The sequence below is a fragment of the Mytilus californianus genome, unplaced genomic scaffold (genome assembly GCF_021869535.1).
Source record: "Mytilus californianus isolate M0D057914Y unplaced genomic scaffold, xbMytCali1.0.p SCAF_2, whole genome shotgun sequence".
Taxonomy (NCBI): domain Eukaryota; kingdom Metazoa; phylum Mollusca; class Bivalvia; order Mytilida; family Mytilidae; genus Mytilus; species Mytilus californianus.
In genome coordinates this window covers 32,674,154-32,698,136 of record NW_026262668.1, presented here as the reverse complement: position 1 = coordinate 32,698,136, position 23,983 = coordinate 32,674,154, and the positions used below count along the sequence as shown (strand labels likewise).

Sequence of the window (23,983 nt, the reverse complement as noted above, 5' to 3'; positions counted from 1 at the left end):
TTTCTCATGTATTTGATAACTTGAAATGCATGATACTCATGAGAAGTCTGTTTCATATCTGCTTTACACTAACAAAAATCTTTATCGTTTGCCATAAGAAAATGAAGAATAGGACATAAAGCACATGCATTTATAATCAGTTGGAAAAATTAAATGATATAATTTAAGATTGAATGATGGGCTATGTTTGCGTGACAGGATACGTGCTGTGAATTAACATTGCTTGTCACGCCAGGTATTTCTATGAAACACTGTAGTGCAATATTTTAGTCACATAAAAATCCCTTTGAAAATGATTTTTCTAAGAACGAATTAAGAATGGAATAAACAATTATTTAATTTAAAAACCATTAATATCAAACAATAAAACGTTGTAAATAGTTAATATCAGTTATATGAAAATTTGCATAGAGAATATGGCCAAATTGGACAAAGAAACTGCCGTATAATATCGTAAAAACTATCGGAAAAATCATACCAGAATGGAACACTATCATAATAATTTTCGTAATTCATAAAGGAATGAAAAAAAACACGTTTACCTTTAACCTGTCAGTTTTTTATAACTTAATTGATGATTTACAATAAATTTATGATTTTTTGCTCCTGAGGGTTGAAGAATATAATGTTTCTAAAATATCATGAATCGTAATAAAATTTAGAGACAGTGTTGATGAATTGAACGCAAAACGACAAGTTCGTTTACGTCCTTCATTTACACATTTCTCCGATCGTCCTTCTGTATAGTAGAGTCGTAAGTTTCATTGGCTGATTTTTTTTCTTTTTTCATTTGCGAACGGTATTGATAGTACGAAAACAAAACTTTACGACAAAAAAGATGATTTCAGCTTCCCAATTGTGAACTTTCCATTTCTATGTAGCAACATTCCAGCAGCGCCTGCATACGGAGTATATATCTCCCAATTGATACGGTATTCCCGGGCTTGTGTTTCCTATCATGATTTCTTTGATAGAGGATTGCTGCTCACAAGGAAGCTATTAAAGCAAGAGTTCCAAATGGTGAGGTTGAAATCATCCCTTCGTAAATTTTACGGACGCCATCACGAGTTGGTTGACCGTTATGGAATAACCGTTTCACAGATGATATCGGATATGTTCCTTATGTCGTAACAACAGTACACTCCCTTTTCACGAATGTGACTTACCGAATTAGACTATTTACCAGATTTGTAATAACATAAGCAACACGACTGGTGCCACATGTGGAGCAGGATCTGCTTACCCTTCCGGAGCACCTGAGATCACCCCCAGTTTTTGGTGGGGTTCGTGTTGCTTAGTCTTTGGTTTTCTATGTTGTGTCATCTGTACTATTATTTGTCTGTTTGTCTTTTTATTTTTGACCATGGCGTTGTCAGTGTGTTTTCGATCTATGAGTTTGACTGTCCCTCTGGTATCTTTCGTCCCTCTTTTTGAACATGTATAATTACAAATATCAAGATGAGCACACCAGTACGAATACACATACTGCTGGCCTAGTGTCATAATTAAACTAACGATATCAGATACGTAATTTAAGAAAATAAAACGCTGTCATTGGTCTTCATATAGTACATAATAATGATAAAATCTGGTAATGAAGGAATTCTAAAATATCAAATGAGCAGTCACAAATCGTAAATCAATAAATTAGCTGTTGTTTGGTTAACCAGTAACTATTGGTAATAGTGTCTTGTATATAGTACAGGCGATCATAAATTGGAGGAGGTCATGCAACATCGTGACCCCAAAGAAAAAAGGTCAAAAGAAACAGAGACCAACGAAGCATTCACAGTAAAACTGAACATTTAGCAACAATCCCTCTAAAAACCGGTTTGAACTAATTAAGAGGGTATGAAGGTTAAGAAGTTCCTGTTCCCTAATTACAAAGAGTAAATTTCAATAGTGGTGAATACTAGCCCACTAAATTTATTGAATTTTCAATTACTAGTAGATCAATGGACATATACAGTTGATGAAAACTACTAGAATGTATAAATGCCTAATTAATCATCAACTTACTTCGGAAACTTGTATCGTTAATGACTTTTGTGTGACGTCACAACACGGATAATGATTCAGAAACCTTAGTAAATCAATATCTTAAGTGTAGTTTTTTTAATGTATTTGTCTGTTGGATGATATCCCGTGTACATATACCCCTTTGTAGTTAAAACAAATAAGTAATTATGAAAGTTCTTATGAAAAGGCATGAAACCAGACCAAATAGACAAGGTTAATTACCTGTGTTATTTGTAGACGGCCAAACATACTGGTATCCAGCTGGTTTCACACAAGGTGCTGGAGGTTTGTCATCGCGTTTCCCTACGGGAACCTGACCATACAGTGGATTCTCAACCGGCAATGTGGGTTTCTGGTACACATACAATGTGTTAATATGTATTGAATATGTTGGGGATGTTGGATGTTTAGATCTACGCTGTCTATTGCCTAAAAGTAGCCTAGTCACATCAGGTACAATGCCAAGATCTGAATCAGAGTCCGCTTTTGAAGACGGGGGTGATGTATTAGGTACTGCATGGAAACTTCTTCTGTTAGTATAATATTCAGCATTCTGAGTGCGTTCTTTTGGTGTCATTGGTTTAGAATAAGATAAAGGTTGTTCATTTCTTTGAGATTTTTCTTTTTTGTCATCTGGAGTTGAGAAAACTGGTTTTAGTAGTGTTTCTTCTCTGTTGGCTTGGACTTCGCAGGACAAAAGACCACTGTCGATACTGCTTGATCGTTTAGTCGCCATTCTGAGGAATGAAATGTATTAAAATATTATATCTATGTTATAAATTACCACCCCCCCCCCCTCCCACCCCCTTTATTGTTATGATATTCCAATAATTGAAATGAATACTTCACATAAATATTTACGTATTTAAGTGTGAGTAGATTTTTTTTATCCAGTTGAAAGGACAAATAACCCCTATTATCACATATTTGTTACGAATACGTTGGGTTTTGCATATGCAATAACCTCAAAATTGCCCGGGGCAAAAAAGAGGTTATTGGTTATTGTGCCCTGATTTCAAGTGACGTGACGTCATTGCGTCCTTAACGACGGCGAACAATGACAGACTTTGTAGAGCAAATGAAAAACGCTAACACAAGAAAAAAAACAGAAAGTGACATTAAAATTCTAAAGGAGTGGTTAAAAAGTGCCGGAGAATTACGCAATTGTGTATTGCCATATTCCAAAATAAGTGGAAATGTGACAATAAATTTCTATGGAGTAAATGATAAAAACTAAATTTGAAAATGTGATAAAACTTTTGTGATAAAATTTTTAAAAGATTTTACCTGTTATATTTCATTAAATTGTTATAATTGAACTTTTTTCCCTTTTCTGCAGAACTTAAATATGTGATAAATAGATTATAACATGTCTTTTCCATATTGGCCCTGGTATCATCCCTCGACCCATATCGGCCCTCGGCTAAAGCCTCGAGGCCGATATGGGAGTCTCGGGATGATACCAGGGCTAATATGGAAAAGGGCATGTTATAATCTATACTTATAAAACCCGTGACAAGAGATGAAGTCTCTATTTTTATCCCATTAATATCATAATGTATACATCATTTGAAAATATTAATTGGGTTTATTTGTTGAAGCATATTCTATTACAAACAATCAAACGATGCTGACCAACCAGTACTGTAAAATGTACCAATGTAAAATAGGGTTTACCCCTTTCGAATCTTCTCAGCTGTTATACGCTCCATTCCTTTTTTTTATTGATACGTTTAACTGTACATCTAGTTATCAGAACATTTTCAGGTTTTTACCTTTAGGAATGTCCTTTTGGGTTCCTTAATATATACCAAGTAAAAACTCAAAGATACCAGGCACATAAGACTCATAAGTGGTGTCCGAATAAAAACAAATGGAAAGTCAAATCAAATACGAAGTTGAAGACCATTAAAACCGAAAATTCAGAAAAAACAGCGAAGGCAATCAATGTCTGGAAGTAGAAAATCCTGTATGTGTTCAATAATTTAACATTTTATGAACAGTAAATTTACAGAAAATGAACATATCAATTATATGTCATGTCAACATTAAAGTGCTGACTACTGGTTAGTGAAACTCTTAAGGACGAAGCGTCCACCAGCAGTGATATTGACCCAGTGGTTGTAAAAACTCATATTTAATTTAATTATAATCTTGTTGTAGTTTATCTGACATCATTTTCAGATGCTGTGTAAATTTTAATCAACTTTATTAATGAAAATCATTGAAACTAAGGAAACAGAAATTATGATATTTCAATAATTGAAATGAATACCTTACATAAATAATTTTAGAATTGAATTGTGAAAAAGGTTTGCTGTATCCAGCTGCAAGGATAAATAACTCTTATCATAAAAGCAGCAATAAGTCTTTATTTTTTCACCTGAATATCATATTTGTTTGGGTTTTTCAATGTATATTTTTTTTCAGTCAGAAATTGAACACTTTTACTGAAAGTTAAAATTATAAAACATTACAGAGCATTTGAAAAAGATGTAAAATAAATAAGAGTCGGAGAAATCAAAGGGACATTCAAAACTCACACGTCGATGAAAAACTGACAACGCCATGGCAAAATATCAACCAAAAAAAGAAAAAAAACGAAAAAGTGCGCAAAACATTACATAGAAAACTAAATACTAAACAACACGAACTTTAACATAATTTACAGTGAGGAATATGACAGTTGTTTTCCATTCGTTTGATGTGTTTGAGCTTTTGATTTTGCTATTTTATAAGGGACTTTCCGATTTGAATTTTCCTTGGAGTTCGGTATTCTTGTTATTTTACCCTTTTTTAATATTTCGTTTGTGGTGTCCTGGTGTGCTGTCGTAAATTCGTGGGAGGTGTCCGTTGCTATTCTGCGGTTTACATGTTGTAATGTACTAATATATTATTTATTTATGTATTTCTCTGTGCTAAGTGTTCTTGTGTTTGTTTGTACTGTATTCCTGTCACGTAGTGTTGTCATTTTAGCTGTATTTTTAACATTGCCATAAAAACGGGAGGTTTTGCTAGCAATAAAACCAGGTTCAACCCACTATTTTTTCTTAAATGTCCTGTACTAAGTCAGGAATATGGCAGTTGTAATCACACAGTCCGGTTCTATGTATGTTGGCGTTTGCTTTTGTTGTAGTTCAGTGTTTCTGTTGTTCCTTTGTTTTCCTCTTATAGTTGATGTGTTTCCCTCGGTTTTAGTTTGTTAACCTGATTTGTTTTGGCTTAATCGAATTATAACTATTGAACAGCAATATACTATTGTTGCTTTTATTTACAGAACAGAATAATTATGATAATGATAATAGCAATATACAAAAATAATATTTCTTAAACTAAGTACTAATAATTAAAACTTTTTCGGACCAAATTTCAAGTCATTTACTCATTATCAAAATCTAAAGCTTGATATTAATAAATATCTACTAAAATATTTTAAAATTATTCTACTTACAGAATTTAACATTCGGTTCAAAATGTGTCACTTTAAATATCTTTTTCCTGTGATAATTACATTGTTGTGATTGCATTGCCTAAAATATGTTTTATCGATTATCTAATTATAGTTTTAACTCTGTTAACAAGTGTAAGTTATTTGCTTTTAAGTAATGAAACTTTATACGCAAGACTTGGCATTGCACAAGAAAGTGTTTTCTGTGATGTTCGGTATAGCCACCTATATAATAACGACAAAATTACAAGATATCGAAATAAATTAAATTCAAAAACGGTATGATTTCTTTATCAATACCTTGAGATCGCTTTCAGAAAAAAAAGACAAGAGACAATAAAGTTCATAAAAAGATCTTTCGGGTTTTCAACACACTGGTTTTCCAAGTAATGGAGTTGTTCTGGTATTCTTTTACAATAAACTCATTTAAGGTAACACGTTACATAACTTTGAATACCTTTACAATTATCTTACCCCCTTAAAGATACATAAAGCAATACACTTCTAAAATTATGTATCGTTCAATGCTAACAAGAATAAAACCACTTCTAATTGAACTCGTCTAGCGGTTCAACATAAAATGTTGCGTACATGTAATGCGGAGTTGTTACTATTGATTGACATGAAAAGAGGACACAAAAGATTATCCTTTTTTAGCTCACCTGGCCCATAGGGCCAAGTGAGCTTTTCTCATCACCTGGCGTCCGTCGTCCGTCGTCGTCGTCCGTCGTCGTTAACTTTTACAAAAATCTTCTCCTCTGAAACTACCGGGCCAAATTTGACCAAACTTGGCCACAATCATCATTGGGGTATCTAGTTTAAAAAATGTGTCCGGTGACCCGGCCAACCAACCAAGATGGCCGCCATGGCTAAAAATAGAACATAGGGGTAAAATGTAGATTTTGGCTTATATCTCTGAAACCAAAGCATTCAGAGCAAATCTGACTAAGTAAAATTGTTTATCAGGTCAAGATCTATCTGCCCTGAAATTTTCAGATGAATCGGACAACCCTTTGTTGGGTTGCTGCCCCTGAATTGGTAATTTTAAGGAAATTTTGCTGTTTTTGGTTATTATCTTGAATATTATTATAGATAGAGATAAACTGTAAACAGCAATAATGTTCAGCAAAGTAAGATCTGCAAATAAGTCAACATGACCAAAATGGTCAGTTGACCCCTTAAGGAGTTATTGCCCTTTATAGTCAATTTTAAACCATTTTTCGTAAATTTTTGTAATCTTTTACAAAAATCTTCTCCTCTGAAACTACTAAGACAAATTTAACCAAACTTGTCCACAATCATCATTAGGGTATCTAGTTTAAAAAATGTGTCCGATGACCCCGCCCGCAAACCAAGATGGCCGACATGGCTAAAAAATAGTACCCAGGGTAAAATGCCGTTTTATGGCTCATATCTCTGAAACCAAAGCATTTAGAGCAAATCTGATGATAATAAAATTGTTCATTAGGTCAAGATCTATCTGCCCTGAAATTTTCAGACCAATCAGGCAACACGTTGTTGGGTTGCTGCCCCTGAATTGGTAATTTTAAGAAAATTTTGCAGCTTTTGGTTATTATCTTGAATATTATTATAGATAGAGATAAACTGTAAACAGCAATAATGTACAGCAAAGTTAGATCTTCAAATAAGTCAACATGACCAAAATTGTCAATTGACCCCTTAAGGAGTTATTGCCCTTAATAGTAAATTTTTTACAATTTTCATAAATTTTGTAAATTTTTGTAAATTTTTACAAAATATTTTCCACTGTAACTACTGGGCCAAGTTCATTATAGATAGAGATAATAGTAAGGAGCAAGAATGTTCAGTAAAGTAAGATCTACAAACACATCACCATCACCAAAACACAATTTTGTCATGAATCCATCTGTGTCCTTTGTTAATTTTAATATGCACATAGACCAAGGTGAGCGACACAGGCTCTTTAGAGCCTCTAGTTTTTATCCCGAGAGTTTCAATATCTTCTTAAACATAAATTTACCCAATCGAAAAAACTGAAACAAAAGACAAAGTCAACGTCAAAACTTTTATTTAAAGTCGATATGCATCATTTACAAATAACATAAGCTCTGGAGAGCTTGTGAATCGACTACATAAAACAATACAGTACATTTAGGACAAAATATATAAAGACAATACACACATAAAAAACATGATACACATGTATAATTAAAAAAACAAATAACAGAAAAAAACCACATCAATGCAATAACCAGTTATGCATAGCAACATGCCATCACAAAATTAAAGCATTAAAACTTTATGCAAATCAGCATAGCATATCAGCATGCACGGCATTGGTATAGAAAATAGAAGTTCCTTCATAATATAAGTTCCAATTGGAAGAAATTTTCTGTAATGTAATTTCCACTGGGACAAATATTACAGTATTTGTTCTTTACGGAATAAAGGATATAGAATATTTGTTCCAACAGGAAAGGATATTATGACATTGTTCATAACAAAGTTTCCAGGGGAACTTCTGTTAGGCGGAACAAAATACGTTGACAGTATGTTCTGCAATTCCGTGTAGAAATTATGTTTTAACCGGTTCCAAATGGGTCTCTAGTCTGAAATGGTTTGGTAGCTCATTCCATAATTTAGAAGCATAATATCTAAAAGAATGAAGACCATACCTTGTAGTTCTAACAATAGGTATGTCTGCTGTTTTATCGTATCTAAAAGATTTTCTAAAAATATTTATCAGACTATGAAAATACACATTTTTATTAATAATTTTGAAAGTTTATCTATGCAGTGCATTTTTCTTACTTTTGATTTTTCTAACAGTTCTGTATAGGATGAATGATAAACATTATAATCAATCGTATCTATCTTAGCTGCATTTTTTCACTGCAGACGTGCCATGTAATTGGACAATAATTAAAATATGACTATATAAATTAATTATATTCAGTTAATCTACCAAATTTGTTTAAGTATTAACCGATCCTTTTTAGTACATTATTCTGTCTTGATGTAATCATTTGCGTCACAAAAAATAATCAAACTATAGTAAAGTCTCTTAACAGTTTTTTTTTAATTCACTGTTCAATAGTTAATCAGAAAATGAAATTACTTTTCAATTGTCATTTGAATACTTAAACACTTTTATTTTTGACTTGTGAGTTTGATTGTCCCTTTGGTATCGTTCTTTCATGTCAATCTCATACCCGTATTTAAAAAAAAATCCACATTTTTACTGAGTATTTCCAATGGGGTAAAGCTTCAAATTGGACGGTTGGTAGTTTCTGTGTCAGTTTTGATAACAGCGGGTAGAATCAGTCAATCTTTTCCACGAACTAAATCCTGTATTTTTGCTAATTTCCACATGGTACGATTAAATTCATTGTGTACTTGTGTAATGTCTCATATCTGTATTGTTTGTTATTAAAGCACAAGGTAATGTTTTCTTGGACTGTTTATGACGTCCTTAAACTAAATCCATTGGATGTGTACTAATTGACATTATTTCTTCATTAGCTGTTAAAAAACAATTGTGAACAGATCATAAATAATGTGTTGTGTGTTTATGTTTAGCGTTAATTCCGCATGTTAAGCAATCATTTGGGGTCTTATTTGTTAGATAGTTATTCCATTCACCCGTTTCCATCTTGTTTTTGCATGTCGAATTACAACAAGGAGTGGAAAATCTAAACGATGTGCGTAAAACCTCAAACTTTGTTACCATTTTGTCATTCAATTCGTTGACATTTCAGATCGTCGTATTCCGTATCCCATCTCATGCCTAAAGTTTCTAATTATGGTCTCCATCTCGGCGATCTTTTCTCGTCAAGTGACCGTCTGTAGTTCTTTACTATTGAAGTTCCAAAACCTTAAGTTGAATCCTGTCTCGGGCAATAATTTGTCCATCTTTTCCACGAACTAAATCCTGTATTTTTGCTAATTTCCACATGGTACGATTAAATTCATTGTGTACTTGTGCAATGTCTCATATCTGTATTGTTTGTTAGTAAAGCACAATGTAATGTTTTCTTGGACTGTTTATGACGTCTTTAAACTTAATCCATTGGATGTGTACTAATTGACATTATTTTTTCATTAGCTGTTAAAAAACAATTGTGAACAGATCATAAATAATGTGTTGTGTGTTTATGTTTAGCGTTAATTCCGCGTGTTAAGCAATCATTTGGCTTCTTATTTGTTAGATAGTAATTCCATTCACCCGTTTCCATCTTATTTTTGCATGTCGAATTACAACGAACGGTTTCCAGTTTTTTGTTACCTACTGAATCCAACTAAGAACGGTTTGACTATCGGATTCACGGGTGATACCATGTGTTGAGTTATAACGATGACCAATGAATTTGCTGTCACGAAATAAGAACAAGCTCTATATGCTAACAAACTGGCCTCCGTGAACATATGTATGGTCGTGTTTGTTGCTTTGACTATTTTCGTTAGCATTCGTGGGATTACTTTTGTGGTAGCCTCCTCGATATCTGATGCGATAAACTACCATTTACTTTTCTATTCGACGAACAACATTCATCACAATCCAAAGAGTCTGCACAAATAACTTGGTCTTTACTGTTGATGGTATGATTAATTCTAGGAGTGGAAAATCTAAACGATGTGCGTAAAACCTCAAACTTTGTTACCATTTTGTCATTCAATTCGTTGACATTTCAGATCGTCGTATTCCGTATCCCATCTCATGCCTAAAGTTTCTAATTATGGTTTCCATCTCGGCGATCTTTTCTCGTCAAGTGACCATCTGTAGTTCTTTACTATTGAAGTTCCAAAACCTTAAGTTGAATCCTGTCTCTGGCAATAATTTTCTTGATTGCGTGTAGAACTTTAAAAGTCATTGTCCATCTGTAAAACTGGTCAAGACGTGATCCACGAATAAAGTATTCTGTAATTCTGTTTATGTAGTTGACGCATCGTCTCATTAGCTAGGAACTTGAGATAAATGGCGAACAGATGGCGCCGAAAAGTACAACCCCAAACCTGCAAGTCATCAAACTGCTTTCTAGGTTTATGCGATTCTCCAACCAAAAAATTCCCGTAACATCTCTGTCATCTAATTCAATATGCAAAAATGCCTTTTCAATGTCAGCTGTAACTGCATATTTATACATTCTAAACCGTACAAATATCTCCGACATCTCATTCAATATTGGTGGGTACGTGTCTAAACATTCGTAAAGACATGGGCTTCTGTTGTTCACTCTACAGCTACAGTTATATACTATACGCATTTGATGGTGGCTGAATTTTTTTTGACAGGAGACGCGGAATGTAGTAAACCTTATTTGTTCATGTACCTTCATCAGATGTATGTTCAATGAATTCTCTTTGTTCTTTTTCTGTAATTATCTTATAATACTTTTGGAACTTTTCTGGATCTTGCATTTAGTACGTGGCGAAAAACGCTTCCGTTCTGCGTTTTGTCGGTAGCTCCTGTGCATACTCTCTCTATGACAATTCTGTAATGTACCTATAGTTTTCCATCGTAAGTAAGATATCTTTGTTCCTCAGCATCGATTCCCCAGGATTCCATTTTCCAAATTTTTTCAAGATCATATTCTTGTTTGTGACATACCTATATATTCATCTTTGAGAAAGATGTTTTGCTGGATCTTGTAGGGACAGTAACGGAAAGTAGATATCCAATGCTCGACCTGGCAGTGGTTGGGTCGTTACCACGCACTATTTTGTCTTGAACTATATCCAAGTAAAAATCACCTCAAATTAATAAGGATATTTTAAACTGTCCTCCTTCTTTAATAGTTTAATGGGTTGTGTTGTGTATTTTCAATAGTGATTTCAAGTTTGAGTTAGATGTTACAGATACAAATTCGTCCGCTACTTTCTATTCAATAATAATATTATCATACATCACAATACCGCGACGTCACAAAGATAGCGGCCTCTCCTCAAAAAGAATACATTTAACATTAGTGCAATTCTCAACAAGGGGAAACAACTTAAATTCTTGCAAAAGAGAGGCGAAACTCAAAGATACCAACGTGAGCTCATAAGTCGGAAACAAACTGACTGTGCCATGGCAAAAAAACGAAAACGACGAAAAGACAAACAACAGTACACAAAACACAGCATAGAAAACATAAGACTGAGCACCACGAACCCCCCAAATACCGGGAGGGTAAGCAGATCCTGTTCCAAATGTGGTACCCGTTGTGTTGAAAATAACCAATATATCGAATGTATATAGTTACTGGAAAGTCTTCAACTATGAACAACACATTGTTTTGCATCAATGAAATTATATACCTACAATCAAGGATATCCACTCGCCATTAGACTTTAAATGACATGATCCTCTTCAATAAAAGGGGAACACATACCAAGGTGACAATAAAAAAAAACAGACAATTTTATGTCCCAAAGAAAACCAGACGAACAGACTAACAACTGTCTACCGAAGACAATACACAGAAAACTTAAGATTGAGAATCTCGCATCTCACCAAAAACCAGGTGAACTCGGATGATCCGAAAGGATAAGCAGTTTGGTATAATAAAAATTTACACATAAAAAGGTAAAACTTATTCCACCTTATATTTTAAGAGAAGAAGACTTAGATTGCTATGTTTTTACAAGTCTTAACATAAAATGAAAATAATGGCGATAAATTAAACGTTAGTTTAACAAAAACATGCTAGACTGGTAAAAAAATGGTCTATCTATTAGATAAAATTAAGCTTGACAAGCTTTCAGTAACTTCTAGTCGGTTAAGTGTCTTTTGTTAGCTGTTTGTTGTGATCAGTGCCGATTTGATGAGTCTGGCCCCTTATCAGCTGATATTTACAGTTGGTTCTAAAGATGTACTGTTACACTACTGTCCAAGGTTTAGGTTTTTTTTATTGTTTTAAGCATAAATAAAGGGTTTAATTTTCTCTTTGGAATTACTTTACATATTGTTAGCTTATTAAACTGTATGTGTTTTACTCATTGTTGAAGACTGTATGGTGACCTGTGGTTGTTCGTATCGTTTTTATTTTATTTTTGGTAGATAGTTAACTCATTGACAAAAAAAAAAACACTCTTATATGGGCACATGTAGAAAAACATTCGCGCTACCAAAACTACTATTTACTAACTCACTAACTCAAAAGAATAAAAACAATAATTACAAATAAAAAAGGTAATTGATTGATTAACTTTCGTCTGGAAAGAAAAATACAACAAAGTTTTTTTTTCAAGTTTTAAATACAGGTATAAGGGTATCTATCTAAATAATGCTATTCAGCATAATTTTAATGAACTGATCAATCATTTTACGTTACAAGATCAAGTGACAATTATATCGTCAACTCAAAGAATGAAATGAAAAAAACGTATTATTCAGTACATACAAAATGCTTATAGAAAATCCATTTACTGATAAACCATTTATTGGCTTAAATCTAAACATGAATTTACAGTGTCAGACTTGATATCAAATAAAAAAATATAAAGATCAGTCATCACATGTAAACTATATATTTAAATGATTTAGCTTGATATTAGCGTTCTGAAAATATCTATCTGCATTGACGCAATGATTTTTCATACTAATAAAATTGAGAATGGAAATGGGGAATGTGTCAAAGAGACAACAACCCGACCATAGAACAGACAACAGCAGAAGGTCACCAACAGGTCGTCAATGCAGCGAGAAATTCCCGCACCCGGAGGCGTCCTTCAGCTGGCCCCTTAACAAATATATATACTAGTTCAGTGATAATGAACGAAATACTAAACTCCAAATTGTACGCAAGAAACTAAAATTAAAAATACTACAAGACTAACAAAGGCTAGAGGCTCGTGACTTGGGACAGGCGCAAAAATGCGTCGGGGTTAAACATGTTTATGAGATCTCAACCCTCCCCCTATACCTCTAGCCAATGTAGAAAAGTAAACGCATAACAATACGCACATTAAAATTCAGTTCAAGAGAAGTCCGAGTCTGATGTCAGAAGATGTAACCAAAGAAAATAAACAAAATGACAATAATACATAAATAACAACAGACTAGTCTTTTTATAAGATTTTTTTTTATTATTCTTTCTTTGTTGACGGACAAAAAGCATTTGACACATTATGGCATAGTTGTCTTTTCTATCAACTTATGACAAGCAATGTCGTTCAATTATTTCAATGTAATGTGTGATAGTCTGCTATTCAAATTGTCACAAACAAACAATCAAACTATTTCAACAAAGAAATGGATGTTTAAGGTCATGTTTACGGTGAAAGATGAACTTCAAGGATACCCTGAAGAGGTATACTCAACCAGAGGTGTCAATCAGATGTGGATTCTTAAATATTCTGCTAAAATATCTTCACCAAAATCTTAAATCACAACCATTACAATATTGCAAAAAATTCAAAACTTTCAATTTTTCTACAGACTTTACTTTACAATGCTCAATTAAAAGATTGGCTATATATTTTAATTCAACAAAGCTTGTTCCACAAAAATGAAAATCGAAGATACAATTGGGAAGCCAATGCAAAAGATTTCGCTGCGACCTTACTACGATTTTCACTGCGACTATGCCGATTTCACTACGTCTTTCTTACGCTTCTACTACGATATTGATACGATTATACTACAATGATGAAGACAATAGTACGTTGCTACTACGCGCTTGCCGTCCTTAGTACGACCTTACTGCGTTTCTGCTACGTCCTAGCCTCGATAATTGCACGACCTCATTCTGTTGATATATAAAAAACGAATGCAATAACTTCTACCTGTAGGTCACGTGAACAAACGAAGAGCGAAGTGATAACGTAGTGGAGTCGTGGTTCGATCATAGTAGACTCGTATTGAGATCGTGTAAGTCGTGGTAATGTCTTATTAGACATAGCAAGAGCGTGACAAAATTGTAACTATAGAACGTGTTACTATCGTAGTGGAATCGTAGCAGGATCTTATCAGGATCATAGCAAGGTCGTTGTATGAACGTGAAAACTATGAAATATTGAATATTCAAGCCGACCATACCGATCTTTTTTTTTTTATAGACCGTAGTGAGATCTTCATGGTCTTGGTCTAGTGTGACGGGGGCTTAATACAAAAATCATCCATTAGATCGTGACGAAGTAGAACTAAAATCGACACTTCACAAGTTGGTCTTACGGATATTAATGCTGCGTTCACACGTAATTCGAATTCGATTCGCATTAACTAATTCGAATTAGTTTAATTCGCATTCGAAACGTTTAACGTCCGAACGTAAATTCTAATTCGAATTGCAATGCGCGTCAAATTCGGTTTACTGTCCTAACGACGTTAACTTTTAATTCGTATTAACAAAAACGCATTTCTAATGCGAATTGGATGATGCGATTTAGCCAATTCGAATCAATTCGAATTAAAAAAGAAGAGTGTGTGAACGCGATTAGCGAATTCGATTCGCATTCGATTCGAATTCAATTCGAATTAAATGTACGTGTGAACGCGGCATAAGATACCAGATTATTCGTCTGATTTGCAAATTTACCGATTGTGTCCTATATTCCCCATCTATTCGCGACATTTTGACTAAGTTTGAATTTGCAATATGGATGACGTATGTACAGCATAACCCTTTACTCGTCGACGAACCCGATCTTCGTTTTGATTTCATGTGATTCCCTCCGGTTTTTTTTCCATTCCAAATTGCCTTATGAGTTTTGGACATTACTATTGTTGCCTCTATCCTGTTTAACTATGTTATCATAAAATTTACATATATCATATTGTGATATGCTTATTCACAACTAGATTACACTTGTCGTAAGTTGTTATATTTTCAAATACTGGGTGTGGATAACAAAAGTTAATTAAGGAATGACTGTAATATTTTTTTTGTCTATGAAGAAATAACATAAAAAATGTGGTGCACACTGAATAACTCGCGTAGCGAGTTGTTTAAAAGTGTGCACCACATTTTGAGGTTATTTCGAATAGACAAAAAAAATATTACAGTCATTCCTTATAATTTAATTCTAAATTCCATTTTTAAGCAGTAAATCATGAAAAAAAACGTTGATGACGTCACGGTCACATGACAAAATTTATGTCTATGAGCTATGAGCTGATAGACAAAAAACTTTCAGCCAATCAGAAGACGTGTTACATCCAAAACTAAATTATAGATAAATTATAAAAGAACAGCTTTGAATGAAAATTAACTTTGAATGCAACAAATCAAAAGATAGATTTTAACAACTCTAAGCAAAGCCATATACTATCCATGTACCAACTTGCATAGTCACAACTCATATTTCTTTTGTTTGTTTGTTTTTTTTGTTTGTTTTTTCGTTTGGATGCTTTTTAATATCATATGAATTTACTGGTTTTGAACGTTGCCTCTTATTTACGTATGTATACCCCACATCTAATGGTATCCATGTAAGGATAAAACCCTTTAGACTAGAGGCAACCTCGAGTAATATTTCTGCTAAAACTGATATATTACTTCTGATTGTTAATTCTGTGATCTTTTTAACTAATGCAATGTTATTTTTTGTAAGAATAAATACAAGGAACATTAGTTCATTTATCTAAAATAAAAAACCCAATCAAATGCAAATAGACAAGGAAGGTATGTGTTCCATATTATACTTTTGTTTATAACCTTTTAAAGAATTTGATACAATTTCTTGACAAATGTCTTGATTTAAACAAACTATTTATCATGTATGATAAAGATTAGCTTAGTTTACAAAATATAATTCATAAATAATTGTGATCATTGTGATAGCATTCATATTATAGAGGCTAAAGATGAGGAATAGTACTCAAGCTTGAATAAAATTATCAGTAAAAAATTATCTCCGACATTTATGTATGTTCTCTAGATATAATCAAATTTGAAAAGATACCAAAGGGACAATAAAAACACATAATTCGAAAAGAGACTGACAAATCCATAGCAAAAAAGGAAAACGACGAAACAAAAAACAACAGTCTAGAAAACACTTAACCCGAATAATTCAGTCGTTATATTCCACTGATTTACGATGGCTAACCTCGCGAGTGGGAGATTCGATCACGGGGGGTGGGGGTGGGGGACTGAATTATTCGGGTTAGAAAACACTACAAAGAAAACTAAAATTGTGTAACTACAAATCCTCCTTTTAAGAATGGGATTTTAATATCAGGGTTTCTGTTTTGTTGAAAACTTTTAAAGAAGTTAGGCACTATTTTTTTTTATTTCGAGACTATAATAATTATGTCTTTCTAATCGAGGTAAGCAGATATTACAATGAAACCGTAAAGACTCAACGCTGAAAACAGAAGATTTGTGATTTCAAATATTATATTATACCAAGAGATTATAATGTTAATCGTTATATTATATGAGAATTTCTTTTATAAATTGAGATAAAAATGCATCCCAATTAATTAATCAATATAACTGTAAAATAATGATAGTGATAATAATCGTGCATTGCCACTTTATGAACCAAATTCAAAACAAAAAAATAACAAAAATTACCACTTTTTATACAAGAAAAATTAAGTCTAAATGGTTACAGCGAAGTATATTAACGACATAAATAGTTATCTAGTTTTGAGGGAGTTGAATTCAAATAATGAAAACAACACTTAATAAAAGTCATGCGTCCGAAGCGCTTTTCTTGATTTACCTTCATCAAGAACGCTCAAGGTCAAATATATGAAAACGAAGGATGTATAAGAACCATAACAGTTGAAGAACTGTCACAATGTCATACATTACAAAACAAAACAAAAAATCTCGTGCATTCTTCGTATAATTATTGAGTAGCTTTATTATTGTATGCAATATATACGAGTGAAAATGTGGAAAAAGAAGGAATCCTTACTTTACAACTGATATAAACTCTCTATGATGAAGTGGAAAAGTACGATTTTTTTTCCAGTAAACTTTCTAATACTATACAATGATATAACTGCTTTGATCCATATTGTGATCATCATAAGACATCCAAATTGGTGTCCAAAATATACGACATTTTGTATACCAATAAGTGTCCTCGGATGGTCTAAAGACATGTCTTAGTCCCAAGACATATTCGATAAACAGGCTCTTTATCTATAACAGCTAAGGTGAAAACAAGTATACGCAAATTATTAACTGCTTTCATTGTTTCAACATTTCTCCCTGGTTTTATTTTAATACTTAACAACTGCAGTTACATGCACAAATTAATTTAAAATTCAATTTGCAATTAGTTATTGACTATGTGCCTGAATGATAAGTCTTTCCTTTAAAGCATCTATAACGGGTACTGTTTCGCTTTGTTTTGCATGTATTTTTTTTTAAACCACAACTTAAAAAAATCGTTTTAAAGGAAAGTTATTCAACTTTAAAAATGTAAGGACAAATTTTTATACCAATTGTTTACAGAAAATATAACTACAATATTCTGACGAGTTCGTGCCACTATGGTTTCTGTGGCCTATTCGCAAAGATTTTCACAGGTATGTAATCATTTATGATATATACCAAATAGCTTCCGAGTCAAATTTACAGACGATTTTTAGCAAAAAGTATATTTATATGTGATTACTACCACTTGGTCGATACCTCTGTTGGTGGGCTGTTAGTCACAATAACAATTATGCAGTCCAATAGTCCAGTTCTTCGGTACTGGCATGGAAATATGGATACTGTGTATTGAACTTTTCCGTTCTAAAACGTAGAAAGTTGTTTGAGTACATAGCCTCGATTCCTTGACCAGATTTGGCAATAATTTTGGTCGTTTTCGATTACATCAGCTCTTTTGTGTTTCTATTTGGTTTTGGTTTTCAAATGTTTTGGCCTCGAACCTCACTGAAGAGACATTAATTGTCGAAATGCGCATCTACTTCTGTATAATTGGTATCGTTTAAAGTACGTAGAGTTACCTGAGATTATGGTTGTGGAGTACAATAGTCTGAATTATTTGTTTGTTCTACTTAATATATACTAAGTATGAAGGCACACGGGCATATGAATAAGTGAGATTTACTTGTCTCGCCCCTGTGCTCTGGATTTAAAATGTTAATGACAATTTATAGAACAATGACCCAGAGTATAATGTTATGGAATTTAAAGAAAACAGTCATTGGACCGTAAAATCCAAAGTACCCGAGATTCTCTCGTGTGTCATTAAATCCATTCACCTTCATTCCTACAAATTAAAGAAGTAAATAATAATACTCACATTTTATTTCGGTATATATTCCTTAGTTACTTTAATTGATAGGTGTAGTACGCAATAACATAATTTTTAACAGAAAAAACTTCCTGCATCTACAATCCCTGTTATGATTATAAGACAGTCATGGGTAACTGCACACGTTAAAAGCATTTAAATTTAAATTAAATTTTTTACAACTTAAATTTCCTCAATAAAAGGTTTAATGCTGTATATATTTTTCAATGATATAATATTTTGGTTATTATATCAGAGATCTATTCTGTACGTGTACCAAAGACACTTCTTACATCACATTTTTCGTTCATCTTAAAAATTATATCGTTAGGTGAGGATGACTTTCATTTTTACACTGCTTTCTATTTGAAAGATGTAATTTTACCACATTGATTTTGAGAATGATTAAACAGGTTTGAAGGGGCTAAAAAGCAGAAGATACCCAGGGAATAATCATAAATCGTCCAAGAAATTTGTTTGTGTCGAATGTTTCAACATGTGAGAAAGTTATGACTGGAACGTGAAACGCTTTGCACTTATAGACCTTCGGAAATAATTGATTTAAAATTCATTTTCCTTAAGACCTTGTTCTGTTAGGGGACGACCATTTGATATTCTGGGGGGGGCCAGGAGGATTTGTTTTGGATCGGTTATTTATTTTTGTAAACTAAGAGGACAGATTATCTATTTTCTGCACTATTGAAGCAAGATTTTTTATTTTCATTAAAGCAAGGGACTGATTATTTATTTTCACAACTATATTTATAATATTCGAAAACATACAATTTTTAAATTATTTGTTTATTATAAATAATTCATGTATAGTCAAGTCATTATGCATCATTTAATCAGAATTAATTATTATCCTCTGCAGAAATGATTCTTCTATATTCCCCAATGCATATACATGTATTGCATACATACACAGTATTAAAGTTTGGTTGTAACTAAGGCTGTTTTAAAAGTATTGGCAAACATGTTTAGCCGAGCGGAGCGAGGCAAAATTTTTTTTGAAGGGTTTTTGAACCGCTGAAGGCCCAAGAAGCTATAGAACAAATGATGCAAAATCATGCCTTCTGGGTGTTCCCCAGACCCTTTCTTAAACTGAAAATGCAAGTTCTGTTTTAATAATTTTATGACAATATTTTGGTCTCAAAGCAAAATCACGTTATAGATTCAGTGTAAGACTTTAGTTTCTAGGGACAACATCAAAAGACAAATATGCATGATAAAGCAAAAATGTAATTCACGTAGTTAAGTCTGTGGCTGCTGTGTTTTTTTAAACTCATGATCAAGTTAATAATAAAATTACTAAATTATAAAATGAATGCAACACTAACAGAATACAGAAGGGCAATCAATGAACAAAAGACAAATAAATAAGAAACATTGATCCTGAAAAATCAGGGGCTACGTCTGAGGGAGAACAGAACTTGCTTCTTGCAAGGCACTCACGGTGAACACAATTTTATATGGAGACAATCGTTTGGTTTTGAAATTTCCTACATGAGGCATTTGTCTCAATGTAGTTACGGCCCTGATTTAATAAAAGTGAGGTAAGTGTTCCTGAGACAATTAACCTCAAGTTAAATGAAACCAATTTTCTGACATTTCAAGTATATTTAAATAATATTTATACTTTTATTATTAAAAATATGGGAAGTGTTTCCCGATTTTTTTTTTTTAAAAAAGATGAATTTATGAAGAATCTGGTGCCATCTCATACTTTCGATTAGACCTGCTGAGTTATTTATTTTCAATACATTGCAAGTCAGGTAATTTATTTTCAAACTACCACAGAACAAACCATTTATTTTTGTGATTATCAAGGCTGAGTTATTTATTTTCAAAATCCTCCTGGCCCCCCCCAGAATATCAAATGGTCGTCCCCTTATAAGTGTGTTCATTCGTAATGCGAAATTTTTTTATCGACAACATATTTGTTGAATTTGGTGTATCGATATTACAAGAGACATTCAGTTTGTCAATGGTTGTTAGTTGTTAGTTGCTAGTGATGAGTCTTTGTTAGCCGAATTCTTCTCAAGTTATTGTACTCATATCAAACTTAAAGGAAAAAGGAAATACATTTAGTAAATTTATTTGATACATTGATGATTTCCTTTCCATCAATGCACTAAAATGTCCTTAGTCGAGTGAAATTTTGGCTTTGTCATAGTGCAAACATGTTTATTGTAAGTCTGGTCTAATTTCATTATTTGTCATGTTCTTGCCTTTTACACTAACTACTGATTTTCAGTTAGGAATCACGTGACAGTTGAATAATGCATCGATCTGATGAGTTAAGCCCTTTTCATCTGAATTTTTAGTTTGTTCTTATGTTGTACTGTTACACCACTGCCCCAGGTTAGGGGAATGTTGGCGCCTTCAAACTAGTTGAACCCCGCCACATTCTGTATGTGCCTGTCCCAATGTCCCAAGTCAGGAGCCTGTAATTCAGTGGTTGTCGTTTGTTGCTGTATATCATATTTGTTTTTCGTTCATTATTTTGTACATAAATCAGGCCTTTAGTTTTCTCGTTTGAATTGTTTTACATTTGTCATTTCGGAGCCTTTTATAGCTGACTATGCGGTATGGGTTTCGATCATTGTTAAAGACCGTACGGTGACCTATAGTTGTTAACTTCTATGTCATTTTGTTTCTGGTTGAGAGTTGTCTCATTTTGTGAAGTCCGTTAAAGTTATTTTTCAACTTAAACTTTCCCAATGCATGCATGTTTATCAGAATAATTCCACAATATTCTGTATAAATTCGTTTATGTTTTGGTAATGTAATTACATGGTCTTATTTTGTGGTAATTTTTATCATGTTATTTATTCAAAACAAGAAATTTGTGAAACCACAGCATTTAGATAACAAATGCATTACCTTTATGGACTTCTTTGATAATGATTCATGTGTGAAATTCTTCATTTCATTGGTACAATTCAGTTCGCAATCGAAATTTATGTTTGCCAGGTTTTAGTGTAACACTAATATAGTTTTCTATTTCTATTAGAGAAGTAAAATAAACATCGTATTGTTCTGCGATCATTAGTTTAATGTAAGCAATCTGTTGTCTTGTTATTGCACTCAACGAAACTGTCAAATGGGTGCTAAAATAAAAAAAAATTGCTGTTGGTTTCTTGTGTGTTTGTTTTGTCGATGGGCTGTGTTTTTATTACAGGTACCCTACATCTCCATAAGAGAGAAGATACTACAATTTTGAAATTCGACAACCTTGAATTAACATTAATGTTTTAAATGTTACTTGTATTTTACTGCACAGCTTTATAGGTTTATGTATCAGTTCAGAAATAGTGTTCCCTTGTACCTTTAGTCGGAAGATTTCATTTATTTTGAATCTGAGAGAATGAAATCATTATAGATTTCATGATAGTTATCTTTGGTTATTTATTTAGTAATGAATAAAAATGCAGAACAGTAGAATGTCACATTCTGTATGATTAAAACAATCAGGTCTGAATATAAAATTACGAAAGCCTATTAGGGTCACAAAAAAAATATTTTTATCTCGTAATTACGAGAAAACTATCGCGTAATTACGAGATAACTATCGCGTAATTACGAGAAAATTATCGCGTAATTACGAGAAAACTATCGCGTAATTACGAGATAAGAAGTTTTTTATCTCGTAATTACGAGATAATCATCTCGTAATTACGAGATAACTATCGCGTAATTACGATATAAATATCGCGTAACTACGAGAAAACTATCTCGTAATTACGAGATAAAAAATTCATTTGGCCAAGTAGATTAAGAGGAGAAAGATTTTTGTAAAAGATTAAAAAAAATTTACTTAATTGCAGAAATGACTTTAAAGGGCAATAACTCCTTAATGGGTCAATTGACAATTTGGTCATTTGACTTATTTGTAGATCTTACTTGGCTAAACATTTTTACTCCTTCAGTTTATATCTTTCTATTATAATATTCAAGATAATAACCAAAAACTGAAAAATAATCATCAAAATTACCAATTCAGGGGCAACAGCCCAACAACGGGAAGTCTGATTCGTCTGAAAATTTTTACCCTGTCATATTTGCTCTAAATGCTTTAGTTTCAGAGATATAAACCATAAACTACATTTTACCCCCCCCCCCCCATGTTCGATTTTTAGCCATGGTGGCTATCTTGGTTGGTGGGCGGGGTCTTCGGATACATGTTTTTAAACTAGAAACCCTAAGAATGATTAAGGCCAAGTTTGGTTCAATTTGGCCAAGTGGTTTCAGAGGAGAAGATTTTTGTAAAAGTTAACGGACGACGACGGACGACGGACGCCATGTGATGGGAAAAGATCACTTGACCCTTTGGGTCAGTTAAGCTTATAAAAACAGGCGTTTTATCAGGTGCCCCGGAAGGGTAATCATGATCTGTATATCTATATATATATGTAATTTTATCTCGTAATTACGAGATAATTTTCTCGTAATTACGCGATAGTTATCTCGTAATTACGCGATAATTATCTCGTAATTGCGCGATAATGATCTCGTAATTACGCGATAGTTTTCTTGTAATTACGAGATATTTATCTCGTAATTACGAGATAAATATTTTTTTTTTTGTGACTCTAATAGGCTTTCGTATAAAATGGGATTCCTTTAGAAAAAGCTAAATATGTCTTTTCTTCTCTATAAATAGAACTTCTCGGTACACAGGTCAAACAAAGCCAAGTGACTCTATGATTAAAGACCAGTACAAAATTTTGTATCAAAACGTATTTGACAATGGATAAGTTAGGGACTGATATGTAACCTGAAAAGGGGGGAATTAAGGGGGCTCACGAAAAATGTTGGGAATATAAAGGGGGTATAAAAAATTTTAATACTTCAAATGGGGGCCTCGATCTTTTTTTACAAGATTTGAGCAATTATGTATTTTAAACATACACTAAACATAGCTAATTTGATGAATACACTAAATCAGTATCTGATTGACTGATTATTCAGCAGGAGTGTCTAACACTTGATTCAGATGTCATTTCTATATCTCTTGTGTTTTCATTTTTGGCTGCAAACTTCATTTCAATATTTGCTTCATATAAGTCAATACATTCTTCTGTTTGTTTGTTAGACATGAAGAACGACAATGTCAGGGATTTAAGGTTTGATGTCTTAGTTTTTGAAGGTTTTCTCGAAGCTTTTCTGACTATAATAAAAAAAAACGGATATGGGATATCCTTCCATGACACAAAATTAGTACAGTACAGGAGAAAATACACAAAAAGCAAAGGAACATTGCTTTTATTGCTGTTCTTCATCTCAAAGTCACAGTGAGGCCCTCAACAAGGAGCAAAAAAAAAAGGAACTCCCACCACATTG

The 23,983-nt window shown here is 33.0% G+C and overlaps 1 protein-coding gene across 3 annotated transcripts in view; it reads right to left on the bottom strand.

Annotated features, from left to right (window-relative positions):
* LOC127729723 (uncharacterized) overlaps positions 1 to 18,788 on the bottom strand; it is a 62,220-nt gene extending 43,432 nt beyond the window's left edge. For all 3 annotated transcript variants that reach the window (XM_052237592.1, XM_052237594.1, XM_052237593.1), the window contains exons 1-2: positions 18,647 to 18,788; positions 2,242 to 2,756 (exon numbers count right to left, since the gene is read on the bottom strand). In XM_052237592.1, the coding sequence (XP_052093552.1) occupies positions 2,242 to 2,755 (514 nt within the window). In that variant the 5' untranslated portion in view covers position 2,756; positions 18,647 to 18,788. The remainder of the gene's footprint in view (positions 1 to 2,241; positions 2,757 to 18,646) is intronic.
* Between the last annotated feature and the right edge of the window lie 5,195 nt (positions 18,789 to 23,983).